The sequence below is a fragment of the Malania oleifera genome, chromosome 8 (genome assembly GCF_029873635.1).
Source record: "Malania oleifera isolate guangnan ecotype guangnan chromosome 8, ASM2987363v1, whole genome shotgun sequence".
NCBI lineage: Eukaryota > Viridiplantae > Streptophyta > Magnoliopsida > Santalales > Ximeniaceae > Malania > Malania oleifera.
The window spans coordinates 103,738,986-103,759,008 of record NC_080424.1 but is presented as its reverse complement, the minus strand read 5'-3'; the positions used below and the strand labels follow the sequence as shown (position 1 = coordinate 103,759,008).

Here is a 20,023-nt window from a genome sequence, read left to right as displayed (position 1 = left end):
CAATTTTTTTTCCGGGTTATTACATAGATATTTAGCGCAAACACCACTGTTGCTAGTTCCTAATCGTGTGTAGTATTCTTTGAGTATTCCTTGAGTTGTTGAGAAACATATGTAATGACCATTCCATGTTGCATTAGCACGCACTCGAGCCCTTTCTGAAATGCGTCACTGTAGATTACAAAATCACCTCCTCCTGATGGAATTATCAGCACTGGTGCGGTGATGAGCTGTTGCTTTAATTTTTGAAAGCTTGTCTCACATTCATCAGTCAAATCAAACTTAACATTCTTTCTTGTCAACATCGTCAGTGGGATTGATATTTTGGAGAATCCTTCTACAAATCGGCGATAATATCTGGCAAGACCTAAGAAACTCTTGATTTCGTGAATATTCTTCTGTCTCACCCAATTTACTACTGCCTCTACCTTACTTGGATCCATAGAAATGCTATCTTTGGCTACCACGTGTCCTAAGAATGCAATTCTCTCCAGCTAGAACTCACATTTCTTAAGTTTGGCATAAAGTTTCTTCTCTTAGAATTTGGAGTACTAGCCTCAAATGGTTCTCATGTTCCTCTGGACTCTTTGAATAAATCAAGATATCATCAATAAAGATCACAACGAGTTGGTTTAGATATTCATGAAAGACCCTGTTCATAAGGTCCCCAAATACAACGGGGGCATTAGTCCATCCGAATGGGATGACTAAGAATTTGTAATGACCATATCTAGTTCTAAATGCGGTCTTTGGAGCATCTTCTGACTTGATTTTCAACTGATGGTACCTTGATCGAAGATTGATCTTAGAAAAGACTTGTGTTCCTTGGAGTTGATCAAATAAGTCATCTATGCGAGGTAGTGGGTACTTGTTCTTAATCGTCACCTTGTTTATCTCCCGATAATCAATGCATATCCTCATTGACCCATTCTTATATTTAACAAATAGAATTGGTTCTCCCTTTGGTGACACACTAGGTCTAATGAAACCTTTGTCTAGCAACTTCTGTGACTGCTCATTCAATTCTTTCAATTCTGTTGGTGCCATTCTGTATGGAGCTTTAGATATTAGTGCCGTTCTTGGAAGTAGGTCGATAGTGAACTCGATTTCGCGATCAGGGGTTAACCTAGGTAAATCCTCAGGAAATACATCCGAGAATTCCCTAATTATTGGGATATCCTCAAAATTTAATGCTTCCTTTGGTGCTTCTATCACGCATGTTAGGTACCCCTGACATCCTCCCAAGAGTAGCCTCTTTGCTAGAATGGTTGACAAAATTAGCAGTGAAGAGCGCACACGGGATCCCACGAACTTGTAATTTTGCTCTTTAGGAGGTTTGAACACCACCTCTTTATTGTAACAATCTATACTAGCGTAGCTAGAAGCTAGCCAGTCCATACCTAGAATTACATCGAACCCATACATATTGAATACTACTAAATTCGCAGGTAACCCTTAATACAAATTGGGTAACCCTTAACCATCTTTTTACATACTACCAAGGTCCCTGTTGGTGTAACCACAAACAACTCTGTAATTAATGGTTGGGTCCCAACTCCACACATTTTAACATAAGCCATAGATAAAGGAATGTGTGGCTCCAGAATCAAATAATACTACTACTTTCTTAGAGAATATGGAAATATTACTTGTCACCACATCGTTAGCATTTTCTGCATCTCATGGAGTAAGAGCATAGACACACGCTTGAGCGGTGTTCTGTTGAGTGTTTCTTCTAGGCGCCTGGCTACTTCTTTTATTTTCATTAGGTTTGGGAGCGCTATTTAGCAACGTACGACACTCTCGTGCATAGTGGCCGGTCTTACCACATCGATTGCTGACATTTAATCCGACACGACACTCATCCCTATGCATTTTATTGCATTTTGGATAAGGGGTGCCTTGTGGATTGTTTGGATTTCCCATTGCTTGCCTCTGGTCCAAATTATTATTGTTCTTCTTCCAAGAGCCTTGACTTTTACCAGAGTGAAATCCTTGAGGCATGGGCCTCTTTCTTTGGTTGTATATCTCCGCACTCCTTTGTAGACTTTTCTCAACGACAGTTGCTTTGTCTACTAAGTCGGAGAAGTCCTTAACTTGGAATACTACCACCTATTTATATATCCTTGGGCTCAAGCCTTCCTCAAACTTTCGAGCTTTCTTTGATTCATCAAAAATTAAATATAAGGCAAATTGGGATAACTCAATAAATTTTGCTACATATTGTTGAACGGTCATATTTCCTTGTGTTAAGGTTGTAAATTTTTCTTGGTTTTTGCATCTCTAGTGGATGTGGGGAAATATCGTTCAAAGAAAATTTCCTTGAAGCGTTCCCACATAAGGGTTGCTGGACTTGGTTTCTTTTCTAGGAGAAGTTTTCTTGCATTTCACCAACGTTTGACTTCACTAGTCATTTTAAAGGCGGAATATAACACCTTCTGCTCGTCCGTGTAGCGAAGGACTTGCAATAACTCCTCCATTTCTTGGATCCAATTTTCTGCAGTGATTGGATAAGCTTTTCCTTCAAAGGTCGGAGGGTTCATGCAATTGAACTACTCAACAGTACAACCGTCGTCAGTGGGTGGACAGCTCCGTCCCCTGGCGCTCTGCAAAATCTCTGCCATGACTTGCTAGGCTACCTCATGTAACACCGTAATAGCATTGATGTCTTCTCTGTTGAAAGTCCCCATATTATTCTCGTTTTCTTCAATATTTACGTGGCTATCTATGGGATCCATTATGAAGAAAATGACCAAAGTTATTTTAGAATCATAAATTTATTGTTATAGCGTAACAAAATAATAGGTTAAAATTATCCTAGTGTACCCATTTCTACCCTAATCATGATTCATACCTATACTCTGGTAAAAAATTATTTCCTAAAGTATACAGAACCTATAATCCTTGGCTCTAATACCAAGCTTTCACAACCCCAAACCCAGTAGGGTCTATGGTGCAACTTTCCATAAGTATTCTATAAGTGACGTAATGAATATAAATAGCAGAAGTAAATAAAATCTCAAATACTTTCATACCAGAGTACTAGATAACTGTATTTACAGGAGTTTCTTTAATATCAGAATTAACAAACTTTTAAACTTCCAAAACATAACACCTAATCACATCTCTAACTGGTACTATGCTAGTACTTATTAAAACAACCGTCTCTTTCTCTAATCCTGCCCGTGAGCTCTCTTAGCCTGAGTTCCAATATGCTTCTCAAAGCTATCTGTAAGGTAGAAAAATAATTGGGTGAGACGACGCTTAGTAAGTAAGTGAGATTATATCAGTGTGTGGCTAAGATGAGCTTCATTTGTGCCATAATTTCATACCAGTAAACTTTTAATACTAGAACTTTTAAAACTTCATTTGAAAAACCATATATAAATCTTCTGTAAATTGTAACTGTAAACTGTAATCATAATACTTGTGTATATATATATATATATATATATATATATATACTTTACTTTATGCTTTTCATGTAAATCATCATTTAGGCCTTCTAAATGTGACCCTGTTCATATATATAAATATATGTATGTATATATTGTGAATCATCACTTAGGCCTTCTAAAGGTGGCCCTGTTCACACACACACACACACACACACAGATATATATATATATATATATATATACTTATTCTGTATAAACCTCCCTTAGACTTGTTAATTGTAAGTTATGTTTACCCCCATGACTAGGTTGTGTGGTTTGAAGACTAAACTTAGTTGGCTGGCCTACTAAACTAAATCAAACTGTAACTTTAATTGTAAGTGAGATTTTCCCTATTAAGTCCTAGTTCGGAACGTGTGCACGTAGGAGAAATCCACTGCTCTATAAAATTACTCTGTAAACTGTAAACTGTAAGCTACGATACCGAGTATCTGTAACCTTGTAATCTCTGAGCCATAAGCATACCATTATAATTTATGCAATAAAAATAGCATCATGAAAATTTCATTTGTATCGTAAAACATGTAACGTACTTAAATAAAAATAAGCTCATGCCACGCGATCTGCATGCTAAAAATATTTATTTTGAATAGAATATTATAATGCTGCAAATTTTCCAAGAGAATTAAAATATTCCTATACAAAAATAAACTCAGGTATGTTTTATAACAAAAATCTAACATAATCGAACTCAATTAAACTCGGATATATTTTATAAAAATCTAACATAATCAAACTTACTTACACTAATCTATTCCTTTAAAACGTTCAAAGATGAATTTTTTTATATTTGAAAATGAGACTTGAAAGAGTGGGAGAGTGAGAATTTTAAGTGTATAAAAATTCTTCTTCCACCACAAAATCTTTCTCTCACCTTTCCTTCACTTTTTGAAAATTTTCTATGAAAATGAATTTGGGAAGTTCTCGTATTTATAGACAATTGGGGGGGGGGGGGGGGGAATTTTGCAAGGGGTTACGTGGGTTGCATGCAAGGGGGGGAAGAAGGAGAGATGTGTGGGATTGTATGGGGGGAAAGAAAGAGAGATGTGCGGGAGTGGATCTGGGGGGGGGGGGGGAGACATTATAGAGGGGAGGGGGGAATTCAATTGCAAGGTTCTGGGGGGGGGGGGGGGAGACATTATAGAGGGGAGGGGGGAATTCAATTGCAAGGGGGGTGTATCTGACACCCCCCATCATCATATATATATATATATATATATTATATTACTCAAGGATCTGCTTTGAGTCCTTGTCTTTTTGCTCTAGTGATGGACCAACTGACTAAGAGTTTTCAAAAGGTGGTTTCATGATGTATGTTGTTTGCAAATGATATTGTATTAATTGATGAAACTAGGGACGGAGTAGAAGCTGAGTTAGAATTATGGAAAGAAGTTTTGAAATCTAGAGGCTTTAGGATAAGTAGAAATAAGACAGAATATATGAAATGTAATTTTAGTAATGATAGGAGGAATATTGGAGACAAAGTTAAACTTGATGATGAAGAAATAAATAGCACTTGTAGATTTCGATACCTTGGATCTATTATGCAAGCTGAAAGAGAAATTGAAGATGATGTAATGCATAGAGTTAAAGCAGGTTGGGTAAAATGGAGAAGTGGTTCAAGTGTGCTCTGTGATCGTAGGATACCCTTAAAATTAAAAGGGGAGTTTTATAGGACAGCTGTAAGACCAACTATAAGACCATTTATGCTATATGGATCGGAATGTTGGGTGACGAAGAAACATAATATCCAAAAAGTAAAAGTTTCCGAGATGAGAATGCTTAGATGGATGATTGGTAGGACATTGAAAGATAAATTAAGGAATGAATATATTTGCAATAAGTTAGGTGTAGCTCTTATAGAAGATAAGATAAGGGAGGGACGACTCATATGGTATGGACACTTGCAACGTAGGCCACATAGTGCACCAGTGAGGAAGAGTGAGTTAGTTACTGTGGGGTGCAGTAGAAGGGGTAGGGGTAGACCTAAAATAACTTGGGAGGAGATAGTGAGTAGGGATTTAATATCCTTGAATCTGTCAAAAGAAATAGTCCATGATCGCATAAATTGGGGGAAAAGGATTCATATAGCTAACCCCACCTAGTGGGAATTAAGGCTTCGTTTTGTTGTTGTTGTTGTATATATGTATACCCTCCATCACACACACACACACAAACACACACACACACACACATATATATATATATATATATGTATGTATGTATGTATGTATATTATTTTATATTCTAGTAGCCTACTCAACTCATGTATATATTTTTGGGGTCGTTGCAGTTCTCATTTGAGAACAAAAGGCACAAAAGGTGTTAAACAACTCAAAGTGATCTTTCATCAAATACAACCAAGTCATTTGGAATAGCCATCAACAAAAGTGACAAAGTATCGAATCCTTAACTTTGATATGACACAACTAGGACCCCAAACATCAAAATGGACTCACATAAAAGGGCTAACAACTCTTTTATTGGCTCAGGAGGCAAAGGGAACATGATGATGCTTTTCTAATTGACAAGACACACTCGAGGGTAGACATGGAACTCAAAGTAGGAACTAGCTGTTTTAACTTGTCCAATGATGGATGACCAAGGTGACAGGTGTGACAGCAACACTATAGGCAGTAGGAGAAAAGAGCGACTCAAAGTTAGTAAAGTCCATCAGCCTCACATCCTGTGCCAATCATCTTCCTCGTCTTCAGATCTTGAATACAAACAGAATTAGGAAAGAAGGTTACAGAGCAGTTTAATGACTTTGCAATTTTACTAACAGACATAAGATTAAAAGGAGATTTAGGAATGTAGAGAGTAGAAGAAAGAAGGATGGAGGGAGTATGATTTACTATTCTTATTCCATTAGCAGCAATAGTGGACCCATCAACAATGGTAACTGCAGGTAGATTTGTAGAACACTGGCGAGTAGAAAAGAAGTTTGGGACACCTGTCATATGGTCAGTAGTAGCAGAGTCAATAACCCAGGGACTAGTGGGAGAGATACTGGATGACATACAGACGGTATGGTTACTTTTCTGAGCAAAAGATGCAATGTGATGAGATGCTTGTTGGGATGCCTGATACTGCAGGCACTTTAAATACTCTTCCTCTGAAATAGCTGTAGCATGCTGTTCACTCAAACAAGCAACTGACGAGGGAGACACACTTTTGGAATTTGGGAACTCCATCCCTACACAAATACAACCTCGATAGAGTACAAAATCAAAAACACACAGCGGGCACCATGTTTTTCAAATTCACCAACTCAATCCCAATATAAACAAACTTCAACAACTGATGCAAGCCACAGCCCCACAACGTACTGATAAAAAAACACTGCAAATCCCACTTTCAGGCTCAATAAACATTGACAAACAACTTCAAGGAGCACCAAACAACCATTTCTCGGATGTCGTAAATGAGCAACTAGAAAAGGTAAGATCTTTGGACAAAGAACATCACGAACTTCAATAACATGTTTATAGGGGGATTTGAGCCCTGCTGGAAGAATTCAGGTCAGGAACATGCCTGAAATATGCTTCACTGGCCGGCGTGTGAGGTCTGCCCTGGCAGCTTTCGACTGGCGCATGAGGGTGCATGAGGAAGTTGCTGGAGATGATATTTCAGTATGGGCAGATCGGCAGTGTCTGTGGGTGACTATGGTGTTGTTTTTGCAAAAATCTGTATATCTTGCGTTCCTGAATTGGCAGTGTCGCCCTGGAATTTTCCTGCAACTTCTCTGGTTTCCCGCAGCTGCTGGCCTTTTTTTTTTTTAGGGCTATAGTGCTGCTGGAAATTCTTCTACAATGGTAGACATGCAGCAGATTTAGGGTTTTGGGCTTCCATTTGATGGTGGCTGTGACAATTAGGGTTTTGGTCTCAGAATCTTGCTCTATACCATGTTGAATAATTGGGTGAAATGGAAGACTTAAACTCAATGATTGGCCTCTCCCTCTATTTATAACATATGTCAAGTACAACTGGAATGACCATAATACCCTTACTAACACACTTTTATAACTAGCAAAACTGTTAACACATGATAATAATGCTAAATGACTAAATAACCAGTAACAGTTCTTTTGGATTCATGGATTCACTTTTTTTCCCCCTCTCTTTCTCAAGTCTTTGTTTTAACTAAAATGAAGGGTAGTCAGACTGATAGCCAGAAGCTTGAGCGCTCATTTTTTGTTTTACTTCAATACTCTTGCAGGTCATTCTGTATATCGATGTTTGAAATATATTCTGAAGGAGGAAAGGGAGAAAGGCTGTTGGATTTATCTCCAGAAGGTGCTGATTTACATATGCAACAGTCAGCAATAAAAGGTCTTCAAGAGGTTGATGCTGATATTTATATTAGACTGCTCCTCATGTGTGTGTGTCTACATTGAATGAAAACAAAGATTCATATTTACATGATACTTGTTTGCAGATCATCATATCTGATATTGCACACGCTGAGTCACTAATAGCACAGGGAATGCTAAAACGTACTACTGCCATGACAAATTCAAACAGCCAGTCAAGGTTTGCGACATTAGATTCAGTATTCCTGCTACCATGTAATTAATTAGAATGTAAGTTATTATTTGAATGAGGGGGTCTGGGGAGGAGCAAGTTGATGCTGGATTTCTCTCTCAATCTCTGAGGAAATCTTTTATTTGATGATGTGTTTGCTGCTTTTATAATGCATGGTGCTCACATGAACATGCAGCGCACATGCTTAAACTTTTAGCAGTTTGGGGTTTCTTGTAAAGAATCATTTATTATTGGTAACAATGTAACATTTTATGGTCTTCACATGCTTGCAGCCGCTCACAGTGCATCATAAACATCCACAACAATCACAACAATACTGATGGAGAAAATGTTCAATCAAATAGAGCTGTTTTAACTATAGTTGACCTTGCTGGAGCAGAAAGAGAGAAGAGAACAGGGAACCAGGTTTTTGGTCTTTTTTTCTACTGAATTTTGTTCATAAAGCCTGTGATTGGTGAATGTCAAATTTCTCTCTCTCTCTCTCTCTCTCTCTCTTATGATTCTAGATACATGATTGGGGCACTGAAACGACATCTAGACCATGGTTTTAAAAACCAATATTGGACATGCTGGTCAGACTGGGTTCCATTAGAACCAGTGCTTGGCTGGTTTAGGTCCAGGGTAAAACCTATAATTTAGCTGGCTTGGGGTCAATTCAGCCAACATGGTTCAACCTGGCCTAAACCAGCCAGACCTGGTGGGTCAGCCAAGTTGATCTGGCCGCAAAATTAGAGAGATCTTCCGAAAGGAAAAAAAAGATTTCTAAGAGTTGTTTCCAGGATCCGAAAGAGAGTACTCAGTGAAAGCAGCAGGGCTTAAACTCTGCACCTCGAACACAGAGAGGAGAGTTTTGAGAAAAAAAATTCTTTGTACCTTCCACTTTGGTACGACATCCTTTTGGTTTAATTGTAGAGTTTTGAGGGCTGTGTGCTCATCCATGCAAAATGGAGAGCCATATATTTCATTTGGCATATGTGTGTATGTATGAGCAATTGATGGAGACCTTCAATAAAGGAGAGAGGTGGATGTATCGATAGCTATATTTGCAGCTCTTTGATGAATATGACCCTGTTTCTGCTTTGTTGGAAAGTTTCCAAATTTATCCAGTCAACTCTCCTTGATTAGAGGAGAAATTTCTGTAATTATGTAAATATTCTTAGGAGATATTCTAGGACATATTCTTAGGAGATATTCTAGGAGTTTTGTTAGCAATTGTCATTCTTTCCTTTTGTTATTCTTTCCTTTATTATTGTTTCCTTTTAGATTGTCCTTGTAGTCTATAAGACATTCAAATTGTACCTTATTTTAAAATAATAAGAAATACTATTTCAATCCTTCTCCACTTCTAGATGGTATCAAAGCCTGGTTTTCTTTTCCTTTCGGCAGTCATAGCCTCTAAAACCTAGGCCTTATTGCCTTAACCCTGTTCAGCCTCCATTATGTTTGGAACAGTGGAGAACTTGGCTTTGGTTGCTGCTAATCCTACTGTTTTGGCTGCTGCTAATGCCTCTGTACAGCGGTCATATCCCAATCAAAAATCTCGAGTATGGTGTGACTACTGTAATAAGCCACACCATACCTGAGAAACCTGTTGGAAACTACATGGAAACCAGCAAATTGGAAGAGCAGCAAACCTGGAACGGGAAACAACCAAGTGATTCCTAGAGCAAATGAAGCCCCAGACCAATGTTTTAAGTTTAGAGCAAATGGATCAACTTCTTCAGCTACTGAAATCCAATCCGATATCCAGTACTTGTCATGGTTCCTTGGCCCAAATAGGTAATATGCTGAGTGCCTATTCCAGTTCTTTAGACTTTGCACCATGGATTATTGATTCAGGTGTTTCCGACCATATGGCTAGTATATCTCAATTGTTTCAATCTTATTATCCTTGTCCGGGTAATAAAAAGGTTAAAATTGCAGATGGGAGTCTTTCATCCATTGCAAGAGTAGGTTCAATTAGAATTTTTGGGAAAATAGAATTAAAATATGTCCTTCATGTTCCTAAACTTACTTGCAATCTTCTGTCTGTTAGTAGATTATCTCGTGATTCTAACTATCGTATCATATTCTTTGATTCTCACTATGAATTTCAAGACCAGAACTTGGGGGCGATGATTGGCAGTGCTAGGATGATCGATGGCCTTTATTATTTTGATAATACCCTATTCAACAATAAACAAGCTCAGGGCTTGAGTGGTAGTACTAGTTCAATCCTTGTGTGTGATCAAATAATGCTTTGGCATCTTAGATTAGGGATCCTAGTTTTTCTTATTTAAAATATTTGTTGCCTAGTTTGTTTAAAAATTTGGATTGTACTTCTCTTCATTGTGACGTTTGTCATTTATCAAAAAGTCATCGAGTTCCTTATAATTCAAAAGGCTATCATGCATCCAAACCTTTTTATTTGATTCATAGTGATGTTTGGGGTCCCTCTAAGGTTACTATCTTATTCGGAAAAAAAATGGTTTTTGAATTTTATAGATGATTATACTCGGATTTGTGGGTATATTTGATGAATGGAAAATTTGAAGTTGAAATATTATTCAAGAATTTTTATAGTATGATCGAAAATCAATTTCACAAAAAAATAAGCATACTTTGTATGGATAAAGGTACAGAATATTTCAACCAAGTTTTGGGAAATTTTTTGAAAGAAAGAGGGATTCAACATCAATCCATGTGTCGTCACACCCCACAACAAAATGGCATTGTTGAAAGAAAAAGATCGTCATTTACTTGAGGTTGCATGGGCTATAATGTTTTCTGTGCATATTCCAAAATTCTTGTGGGGGGATGCTATTCTAACTGCTTGTTACCTTATTAATAGAAAGCCTACCCGTGTGCAGTATATCACTCCTTTGGCACGCCTAAAAAAATCCTTTCCTAATAATAGGATAATTCCTGATTTGCCTCTAAAAGTATTTGGATGCACTGTTTTTGTTCATATTCCAATTCATACAACAACAACAACAAAACCAAACCTTAAGTCCCACTAGGTGGGGTCCGCTATATGAATCATTTTCCGTCAATTTATGCGATCATGGACCATTTCTTTTGGCAGATTTAGGGATATTAAATCCTTATTCACTATCTCCTCCCAAGTTATTTTAGGTCTACCCCTACCCATTCTATTGCCCCCACAATAACTAACTCTCTTTTCCTCACTGGCGCATTATGTGGCCTACGTTGCAAGTATCCGTACCATCTGAGTTGTCCCCTCCTTTATCTTATCTTTTATAGGAGCTACACCTAACTTACCGCGAATATGTTCATTCCTTAATTTATCTTTCAATGTTATACTACTCATCCATCTAAGCATTCTTATCTCGACAACTTTTACTTTTTGGATATTATGTTTCTTCGTCGCCCAACATTCCGATCCATATAGCATAACTGGTTTTATAGCTGTCCTATAAAACTTCCCTTTTAATTTAAGGGTATTCTACAATCACAGAGCACTCTTGAAGCACTTCTCCATTTTACCCAACCTGCTTTAACTTTATGCATTACATCATCTTTAATTTCTCCTTTAGCTTGCATAATAGATCCAAGGTATCGAAATCTACAAGTGCTATTTATTTCTTCATTATCTAGTTTAACTTTGTCTCCAATATTCCTCCTAAAAAGGGCAGCCTAGTGCACAAAGCTCGTTTGAGGAAGGGGCAGACCACAATTATTAAAATTACTAAAATTACTACTATTACTAAAATTACATTTCATATATTCTGTCTTATTTCTACTTATCCCAAAGCCTCTAGATTCCAAAGTTTCTAAGTTTCATCAATTAATACAATATCATCTGCAAACAACATACACTATGGAATCTCCTTTTGAATACTCTTAGTTAGTTGGTCCATCACTAAAGTAAAAAGATAAGGGCTCAAAGCAGATCCTTGATGTACACCTATGGTGATTGGAAATTCTCTAGTTTCTCCATCTATAGTACTTACACTAGTCATTACTCCATCGTACATATCCTTAATGACATTAGTATACCTACTAATACGCCCTTTTTTTCTAAAACCCACCGTAGAACTTCCCCAGGTATCCTACCTATCATATGCTTTCTCTTGGTCCCTCTTCTTTTCCCTAAACTTTTCCATTAATCTTCTTAAAAGATATGTAGCTTTTGTGGTAGATCTCCCAGGCATAAAACCAAATTGATCTCCCAACTCATCTTAGATCTAAACTTGTTCCTAGGGCTGAAAAATGTGTGTTTCTTGGATATGCTCCCAATAAGAGAGTGTACAGATTTTTGAATCTAAAAACAAAAAAAAATTCACATCAGTATGGATGTTGTTTTTGTTGAAAACCAATCTTGCTTCCAAACTTATCTTTGAGGGGAGAAAGAGAGTAGTGAAGATCAGTTTTGGCAAACTCCTATGCCAATGCCTAATGTTTTCACATCCCTCTACAAAACATTCAAGGAATTGAAATTTTAAATAGTGAAAAAAAATGGAAATCATAATATGACTGTACGAAGCATAAGGGAATTGCAAACAGGGGGAGAATTGCTTCAAAAAAATCCCTCTTATGTGCTTTGTGTTTATACTAAAGGTAGGTGTCGTTCTAGTACTAAGGATCATCCCACAATTTCGGAGCAGAATTAATCATCACCTCCAAAAATTGGTCATTTAGAAATCCTGGGTAATCCTTCTACTATGCTTCTAGTTGACCAATCTACTGACCTTGATGTACCTATAGCCATTAGGAAAGGAGTTAGAACCTGTACCACACACCCTGTTGCCAAATATTTATCATACCATAGACTCTCTCATAATCATAAGGCCTTTACATCCAACATTTCTCACCTCTTTGTTCCAAGGACCATTCAAGAAGCTATGGATCATCGGGATTGGAAGTTAGCAATTCTTGAAGAGATGAATGCACTACAGAACAATAGTACTTGGGAAATTGTTGATTTACCAAAGGAAAAGAAAACTATAGGTTGCAAGTGGGTGTTTACAGTTAAATGCATGGTTGATGGCAATATAGAGAGATATAAAGCGAGTCGTATTGCAAAAGGGTTTACACAAACATACGAAATTGACTATCAAGAAACTTTTGCTCTAGTGGCCGAGATAAACTCAATCCAAGTGTTACTCTTCTTAGCTGTACATTCTAACTGGCCTTTACACCAGTTGGATGTAAAGAATGCTTTTTTAAATGGAGGATCTAGAGGATGAAGTGTTTATGGAATTACCACCAGGTTTTGAAGGTAATCTTGGCAGAGGGAGAATGCTTAGATGGATGAGTGGTAAAACATTGAAAGATAAATTAAGGAGTGAACATATTCGCGGTAATTTAGGTGTAGCTCCTATAAAAGATAAGATAAGGGAGGGACGACTCAGATGGTATGAACTCTTGTAACGTAGGCCACATAGTGCACTAGTGAGGACGAGTGAGTTAGTTACTATGGGAGGCAGTAAAAGGGGCAGGGGTAGACCTAAAATAGTTTGGAAGCAGATAGTGAGTAAGGATTTAATATCCCTGAATCTGTCAAAATAAATGGTCCATAATCGCATAAATTGACGGAAAAAGATTCATATAGCCGACCCCACCTAGCGGGACTTAGGGCATGGTTTTGTTGTTGTTGTTGTTGTATTGTATGGGCTCAAACAATCTCCGAGAGCTTGGTTTGAACACTTTGGGTAGGGTCACAGTTACAGCCAAGGTCAAGCTGATCACACCATGTTCTATAAGCACTCAAATGAAGGGAAGGTTGCTATTCTAATTGTCTATGTTGACGATATTATTTTGACAGGTAATGACAGCAAGGAACTTGAGAATTTAAAACAGATGCTTGCTAATGAATTTGAGATTAAAGACTTGGTGACTTGAAGTATTTTCTCGGTATGGAATTTGCAAGGTCAAGAAAAGGTATTTTTGTTTCACAAAGAAAATATGTGCTTGAATTGCTTGGAGAAACAGGTTTACTAGGGTGTAAAGCAGCTGAGACACCCATAGAGCCTAATCTTAAGCTACAACCTGCCCTGCTTGAAGAAGTAACTAATAGAAACCAGTACCAAAGATTGGTTGGAAAGCTACTTTATCTATCACATACATGTCTTGACATAGCCCTTGCTGTCAGTATGGTAACAATTGATGCACTCACCAGGGCCTGACCACTTTGATGCAGTTTATAGAATCCTGAGATATTTAAAGGGAACTCTAGGAAAAGGTATATTGTTTGAAGACCATAGACACCTACAAGTTGAGGTATACACTGATGCAGATTGGGCTGGGAGTATAACTGATAGAAGATCAACTTCTGGTTATTGTGCCTTTGTTGGGGGAAATTTGGTTACATGGTGAAGCAAAAAACAAAAATGTGGTAGCTAGGAGTAGTGCAGAGGCAGAATTTAGAGCAGTTGCTCATGGAATTTGTGAAGTGTTGTGGATTAAAAAATTATTGGAAGAATTGAAAGTCACTAATCCACCACCTATGAGACTATATTGCGATAACAAATCTGCCATAGCCATTGCTCACAATCCAGTGCTTCATGATAGAGCAAAACATGTTGAGGTCAACAAGCATTTTATAAAGGAGAAGCTGGACAATGGACTGATTTGTTTACCCTATATCTCTACTATTGAACAAGTAGCAGATATACTTACAAAAGGACTACCAAAGAAGCAATTTGAAAATTTGATCGGCAAGCTGGCTTTGGAAGACATCTTCAGAGGGGGAGTGTTGGAAAGTTTCCAAATTTATCTAGTCAACTCTCCTGATTATAGGAGAAATTTCTGTAATTATGTAAATATTCTTAGGAGATATTCTAGGAGATTTGTTAGCAATTGTCATTCTTTCCTTTTGTTATTCTTTCCTTTTAGATTATCCTTGTAGTCTATAAGACATTCAGATTGTACCTTATTTTAAAATAATAAGAAACACTATTTCAATCCTTCTCCACTTCTAGATGCTTGCACACTTTAAAGTTTAATCTATTTTAAAAATTATATCTACTTTTATTTTTTTAGCGAAAAAAGGATATGGACTAAAAAAATCTGTTCTATCTCTATAGTATTTTTGGTTCTTTGGTCATGATCTTAGTGAACTAGTGTTCCATTAACTCAGTCATCCTTAAAAATCTCTTTTGGGAAATCAGATTAGCAAGGTTTGGTTGGGGAGTCCTAAGCATGCCATAATAAACTAAGTTGAAACACTTTCTACAAGTCCTTTCTTTCTCTTATTTTTATTTAATTTTTCAGAATGCAAAATTGAAAAAATTGTGCACCTTCCTCCTATGACTAAATTGTGTGATGCATCAGAAGGGTGTGGCACTTACAAACAGAGAGTGGAAAATTCATAATCATACCTGCATATAATTGGCAGGTGATGCTGTGCATTTTTTAATTTTGGTGTTGGTTAAAAACTTGCTACAACTTACAAAACTCGCTTATCAGACATCAGAATGTGGAATTTGTTATTTTTTTTCCTCTTTTTCTAAAAAGGTAATTTGTTTCTTTGGTTGTAACAGTTACATTGTATCTTGGGATTATTTGGTGGTTTACTGGTTATAACATATCGGGTTTTAATGCTTGTTGGGGTGGATGATTTTATTTTTTCTGTTTTGCAGGGGGCAAGATTGCTTGAAAGTAATTTCATTAACAACACATCGATGGTTTTCGGTTTGTGCCTGAGAGTATGCAACTAGATTGTCCCTTTTTTTTTTTCATCCTGACCATTTCTCCTGACGTATTAGTTTGGCATCTATTTTATATTCAGCCATTTGCTCTATCTATATATATATTTCTATGTGGGTGTTGATTATTGTTATTTCTTTCTTTATTTTTATTTTTATTTTTATTTTTTTTATAGTCATTGTTGGAGCACCAGAAGAACCGGAAGAAGCCGTTGCAGAAGCACTTCCAAAATTCTCTGGTGATGCTTTCTTTTTTCTTAATTTATTCATTATGCTACTAATCCATGACACTAATTGGCTGTCTCTTTGCGTAAGCTATGTTATTTGCAAACAATGCATTTTTATATATCTTGGGATATTTGTAGTTATTCTGAATAGTACATGCCCAAATAGTTTTTGTATTTTGACCCTTCTTTTCTATATAACTTGATTAGTTGACCAGGTATTTACGAGAATATTTGGAAGGCAAGAAGCGGATGGCTTTGGTATGCAATTTTATTTCTAATGCTGCTTCACTCAAGCTCTCTAAGTTACACCTTGAGTAATATTTTAGTTAGTGCCGAACTGTACTAAGATCTTCACTATGTTTGCAGATTTTAACTGTAAAATCAGGAGATGAAGACTATCTTGATACATCATTTCTGTTAAGGCAGGCTTCGCCTTATATGAAAATCAAGTAACAATCATTCTTTTAAAAAATTCCTTTAAAATTCTGTCATAATTCAAGCTTCACATTTACATAATTTGTGGTTAATGTTAATCCTTGGTGTAGGTTTAATAGTGTTGAGGAACCCTCCAATTTGCTCAGTAATAAAAGGCATGTTTCAGTGCCTCCTAGAAGTCAGCAGCCCAAAAGAATCAAGTTTGGTGGCCTTGATACTTCAGTGGTATCTTACTTTGGACCTCTAAAGTGCAGATTTTTTGTCTAGTCAATTGATGTGTTAAATTTAATTTCATTTGAAATTTGCAGTGTGTTTGCTGATTCTTTTGTTGTCATTAAATATTCATCTGGATATTTTCTATTAACATTGGCCTTTTTATCAACAAAGTTGTCATTGCAAAATTTAAAGATATATGAATAGATAATTGCCATGTTGAGAGCAGTGTTTTAAAAGTCAAAGGTGTTAGGCAAGGCATTTTTGCCTCTTAGAGGTGAGATGTCAGCGTTAAGGACTAAGCCTTTTGAGAGCTTTATTTTTAGATAATAATAAATAAAAAAAAATTACACATTTTTATAAAAAAAAAAGAGAAAAAAAATACTAACTTGAATTCATTGAGTAAATCATGTCAAGGGATAGCTCTAACATTTAAAAAGTTCAAATTATTTTCAAGATCTAAGATCCAACTCTCAATTATTTTCAAAAGGTTGAGGTTCATGAGTTGTAAAATCAACTCATATTACAATATTCCCTTTACATAAACATGTAGTTAAAATTTTCCCCAAATCTAACTTGAGATTCGCAAACCCAAAAAATGCATTAGCCTCAACTAAAAAGGTGCAAAGGCTTGCCTTTTGTACAAATATGCATGCCTCAGTGTGTAATGCATTGGCCTTTTGGGGATTTAGTATTTTCGGCTGAGCCTCAAGCATTTTCAGTATGTTTTGTCTTGCTTGTCTCAAGGTGAGCCTTGCTCATTTTTCAATTATTCGACAATTTCATTTTTCCAAGTTCAATGTTACCGAAATTAGTGAAGTAGTGAGCATTTATATGTTTCAATGCAACAAGATGTTATTTTGTAACAAATAATTTATTGGAGTCAGGACTGGCAAGGCTCAAACCTGCAGCTTTCGCCTTGACAGGGCAGTGCTTTTAAAACATTGGTTGATAGGGCATGCAATTGGATGTGGCTGCTTGATTGGGGAAATCCATAGCATGGTGATGACTAGTGATCTTGTGCTCAAAGGGGATATTCTTGTGGGGATTTATAGAGAAGCAATTTGTCCCATCTGGAGAGATCATTCTGATTCCAAAATTCCAAGGCAACCCACATTGTATTTTCCCAGTTGGATCAACATAGTTTGAGCAAGATGTTAGCTTTGAGGAGTTGGTTTTCCGTGGTGATTGAATATATTCTCTAGTTTTAATTTTGGGTCTCATTTTTTTTCTTTTTTTCCAGGTTGAAGGGAAGAGGGTTGGAGATGAAGAGGGATCTTATGAAGAAGGTTGTTTGAATTGGAGCTGTGACTTTGGCTGTGTTTATTCTCTCACAATGGCCTTGGTCAGAGATGCGCCTCATTTTTTTCTCAAATGAAGAGGCATTTAATATACTCTACTTGTTTCGAAACAGGGGTTATTTCAGAGCAACTCACTGAAAGTGGACCTACAGAGATTGAACCTAGTAAACTTTTGGGTTATATGGCCTGCATTGACTGGATAGAAAGAGGAGGAAACAGTCAAATTATGCCAAATCTAGCAGAAGTGTTAAGGAATGCTTTGAAGCAATATCAGGAAAAACTTGAGGTAAAGTGGATTGTTAGTCTGGTTTGGTTTGTACTGGTTTTATCAATAATCTAAGTCTCTAAAGCCATGTCAATTTCACATATTATACTGTAGTATGGCTGTTGATTCTTTTTCCAACAGAAAGTTACTAAATGGAACCCTCAATTTGAAAAAAAAAAAAAAAAACAAATTAATTAGGTAGCTGAAAATGAAATCCGGTTTCTCAAAGACAGACTCAAAAATGAAAGAATACGAAATCTTGAGCTGGAACAAGAACTGAGGGATTTGAAGTCTGGCTGTTCATGCTATAAGGTTACTTCAGCAGAGGCGTCTTTGGTTAGATTTGGTATTAATTCTAAATCCAGTTTTAGCAGATCACCAGAACTAAATAGTCATGGCTCTACTAAAGTTCATGAGGTATGGAGAATGAAATTTCAGCAATAATGAGTTTTGAATTTGGTTTTATAATTTCCTTATGCCAAACTGTTTCTCTCTTGTACACTTCACCTGGTTTTTAAATTTTTTTAATTTGTATTACTTTTTTAGCCAGGCTGACTTTTGTATTTTCTAATTTTGTAGTTAAATGAGGAACCAGAGGAGTTAAAATCCAATCATTCGTGTTGTGCAGAAGTTTCAGCAGAGGATTCTTTTGTTAAATTGGATACTAGTTCAAAATGTAGTAGAGTCGATAGATTTACAGAGCTGAAAGGACATGGATCTGCTAATGATCATGAGGTATGCAAGTTGAAATTATATCCACTAGTTGGCTTCTGATTTTGTTTTAAAAGTGTCTGGATAAGCTTCTTTATGTGGCTCTGTTGCTTCTTGTTCTTATTCCACTTCTATAACTTGGGTGAGTGTATTAGATTAATAGTTCAGGTGTTTATTCTGTGGTTAGACAAAAGTGGATGTAGATGTACATTCTCCTGATCGTGAGGAAGGTGCATTAAGAAAGTGCAATTATACTGGGGGACAGGATCAGGGTCCATTTTTGCAGGTTCATGTTCTAGCACTGCTTCTTTCCATCTGGTTTCTTTGGTATTTTCAATCATATAACTTGGTCGATTCCTAATTAGAATGCTAGCAGTTTACTTTAAATATCAAGATGGAAATTTCCAACTTGGATGACCCTCTGTGCTTGTTTATTAGAGAAGTTTAGTATTGGAAGGAGCATACTGTACTGGTGGATGTGGTCATAACATTTTAGTCACAGTACGTTTTGCTATTTATTGCTCCCGCAGATGTTAGTAATTAGTTAGTTAATTAATTATAATTATTATTACTATTATTATTTGAGAAGAATGGAAAAAAAAAAAAAAAAAAAACCACCAAACAGCACTAGGAGGGAACCAGCTCATGCATTATTGTTTTTTCTTTTTGGTTTGTCTCTTATATTCTTGTGATTTAATCTGTGAAGCAGTTGTAGGATTGAAAGTTTGCTCATGCATGCAGGTAAACTCTGAAGGTTCCTTAAATTTGAAGGGTTCCAAGCATGTTGATGATGGGGAAAAATCTGATGCTCTGGTAAGGCAGTTATCTATTGATTTATCTATTATATTCTCATGATCTAGTCTGTTTTAATATGTAAAGCAGTAAGCAGTATTTGAAGTTTTCACTTGCCCACAGGAAAACGCTGAAGGTTCGCCAAGTCTGAATGGTTCCAGGTATGTTGATGATGAGCGAAAATCTGATGACATGGTAAGGCAGTAGCCCTTTTTGGTTTTTTATTATTTTCCCATGATTTAGTATGTGAAGCAGTGGCAGAATTTGAAGTTTTTCTCGCGTCCACAGGCAAATGCTGAAGATTCTTTAAATCTGAATAGTTCCCAGTATGTTGATGATGAGCGCAGATCTGATGACATGGTGAGGCATTAATCTTTTTGAATTATCTATTATATTCTCTTGATTTAGTTTGTGAAGCAGAAGCAGTATTTGA

At 36.6% G+C, this 20,023-nt stretch overlaps 1 protein-coding gene across 4 annotated transcripts in view; it reads left to right on the top strand.

The window, feature by feature from the left end:
- The window catches only part of LOC131161451 (kinesin-like protein KIN-6), a 49,072-nt gene that overhangs the window by 16,785 nt on the left and 12,264 nt on the right, over positions 1-20,023 (top strand). For 2 of the 4 annotated variants that reach the window (XM_058117202.1, XM_058117200.1), the window contains exons 3-19: positions 7,672-7,795; positions 7,891-7,985; positions 8,270-8,402; positions 15,581-15,646; positions 15,823-15,885; positions 16,081-16,131; positions 16,240-16,322; positions 16,419-16,533; positions 17,765-17,810; positions 17,936-18,108; positions 18,286-18,504; positions 18,667-18,822; positions 18,986-19,084; positions 19,237-19,299; positions 19,540-19,611; positions 19,714-19,785; positions 19,879-19,950. In XM_058117202.1, the coding sequence (XP_057973185.1) occupies positions 7,672-7,795; positions 7,891-7,985; positions 8,270-8,402; positions 15,581-15,646; positions 15,823-15,885; positions 16,081-16,131; positions 16,240-16,322; positions 16,419-16,533; positions 17,765-17,810; positions 17,936-18,108; positions 18,286-18,504; positions 18,667-18,822; positions 18,986-19,084; positions 19,237-19,299; positions 19,540-19,611; positions 19,714-19,785; positions 19,879-19,950 (1,702 nt within the window). The remainder of the gene's footprint in view (positions 1-7,671; positions 7,796-7,890; positions 7,986-8,269; positions 8,403-15,580; positions 15,647-15,822; positions 15,886-16,080; positions 16,132-16,239; positions 16,323-16,418; positions 16,534-17,764; positions 17,811-17,935; positions 18,109-18,285; positions 18,505-18,666; positions 18,823-18,985; positions 19,085-19,236; positions 19,300-19,539; positions 19,612-19,713; positions 19,786-19,878; positions 19,951-20,023) is intronic. The other 2 variants (XM_058117203.1, XM_058117201.1) reach the window with 1 other exon arrangement.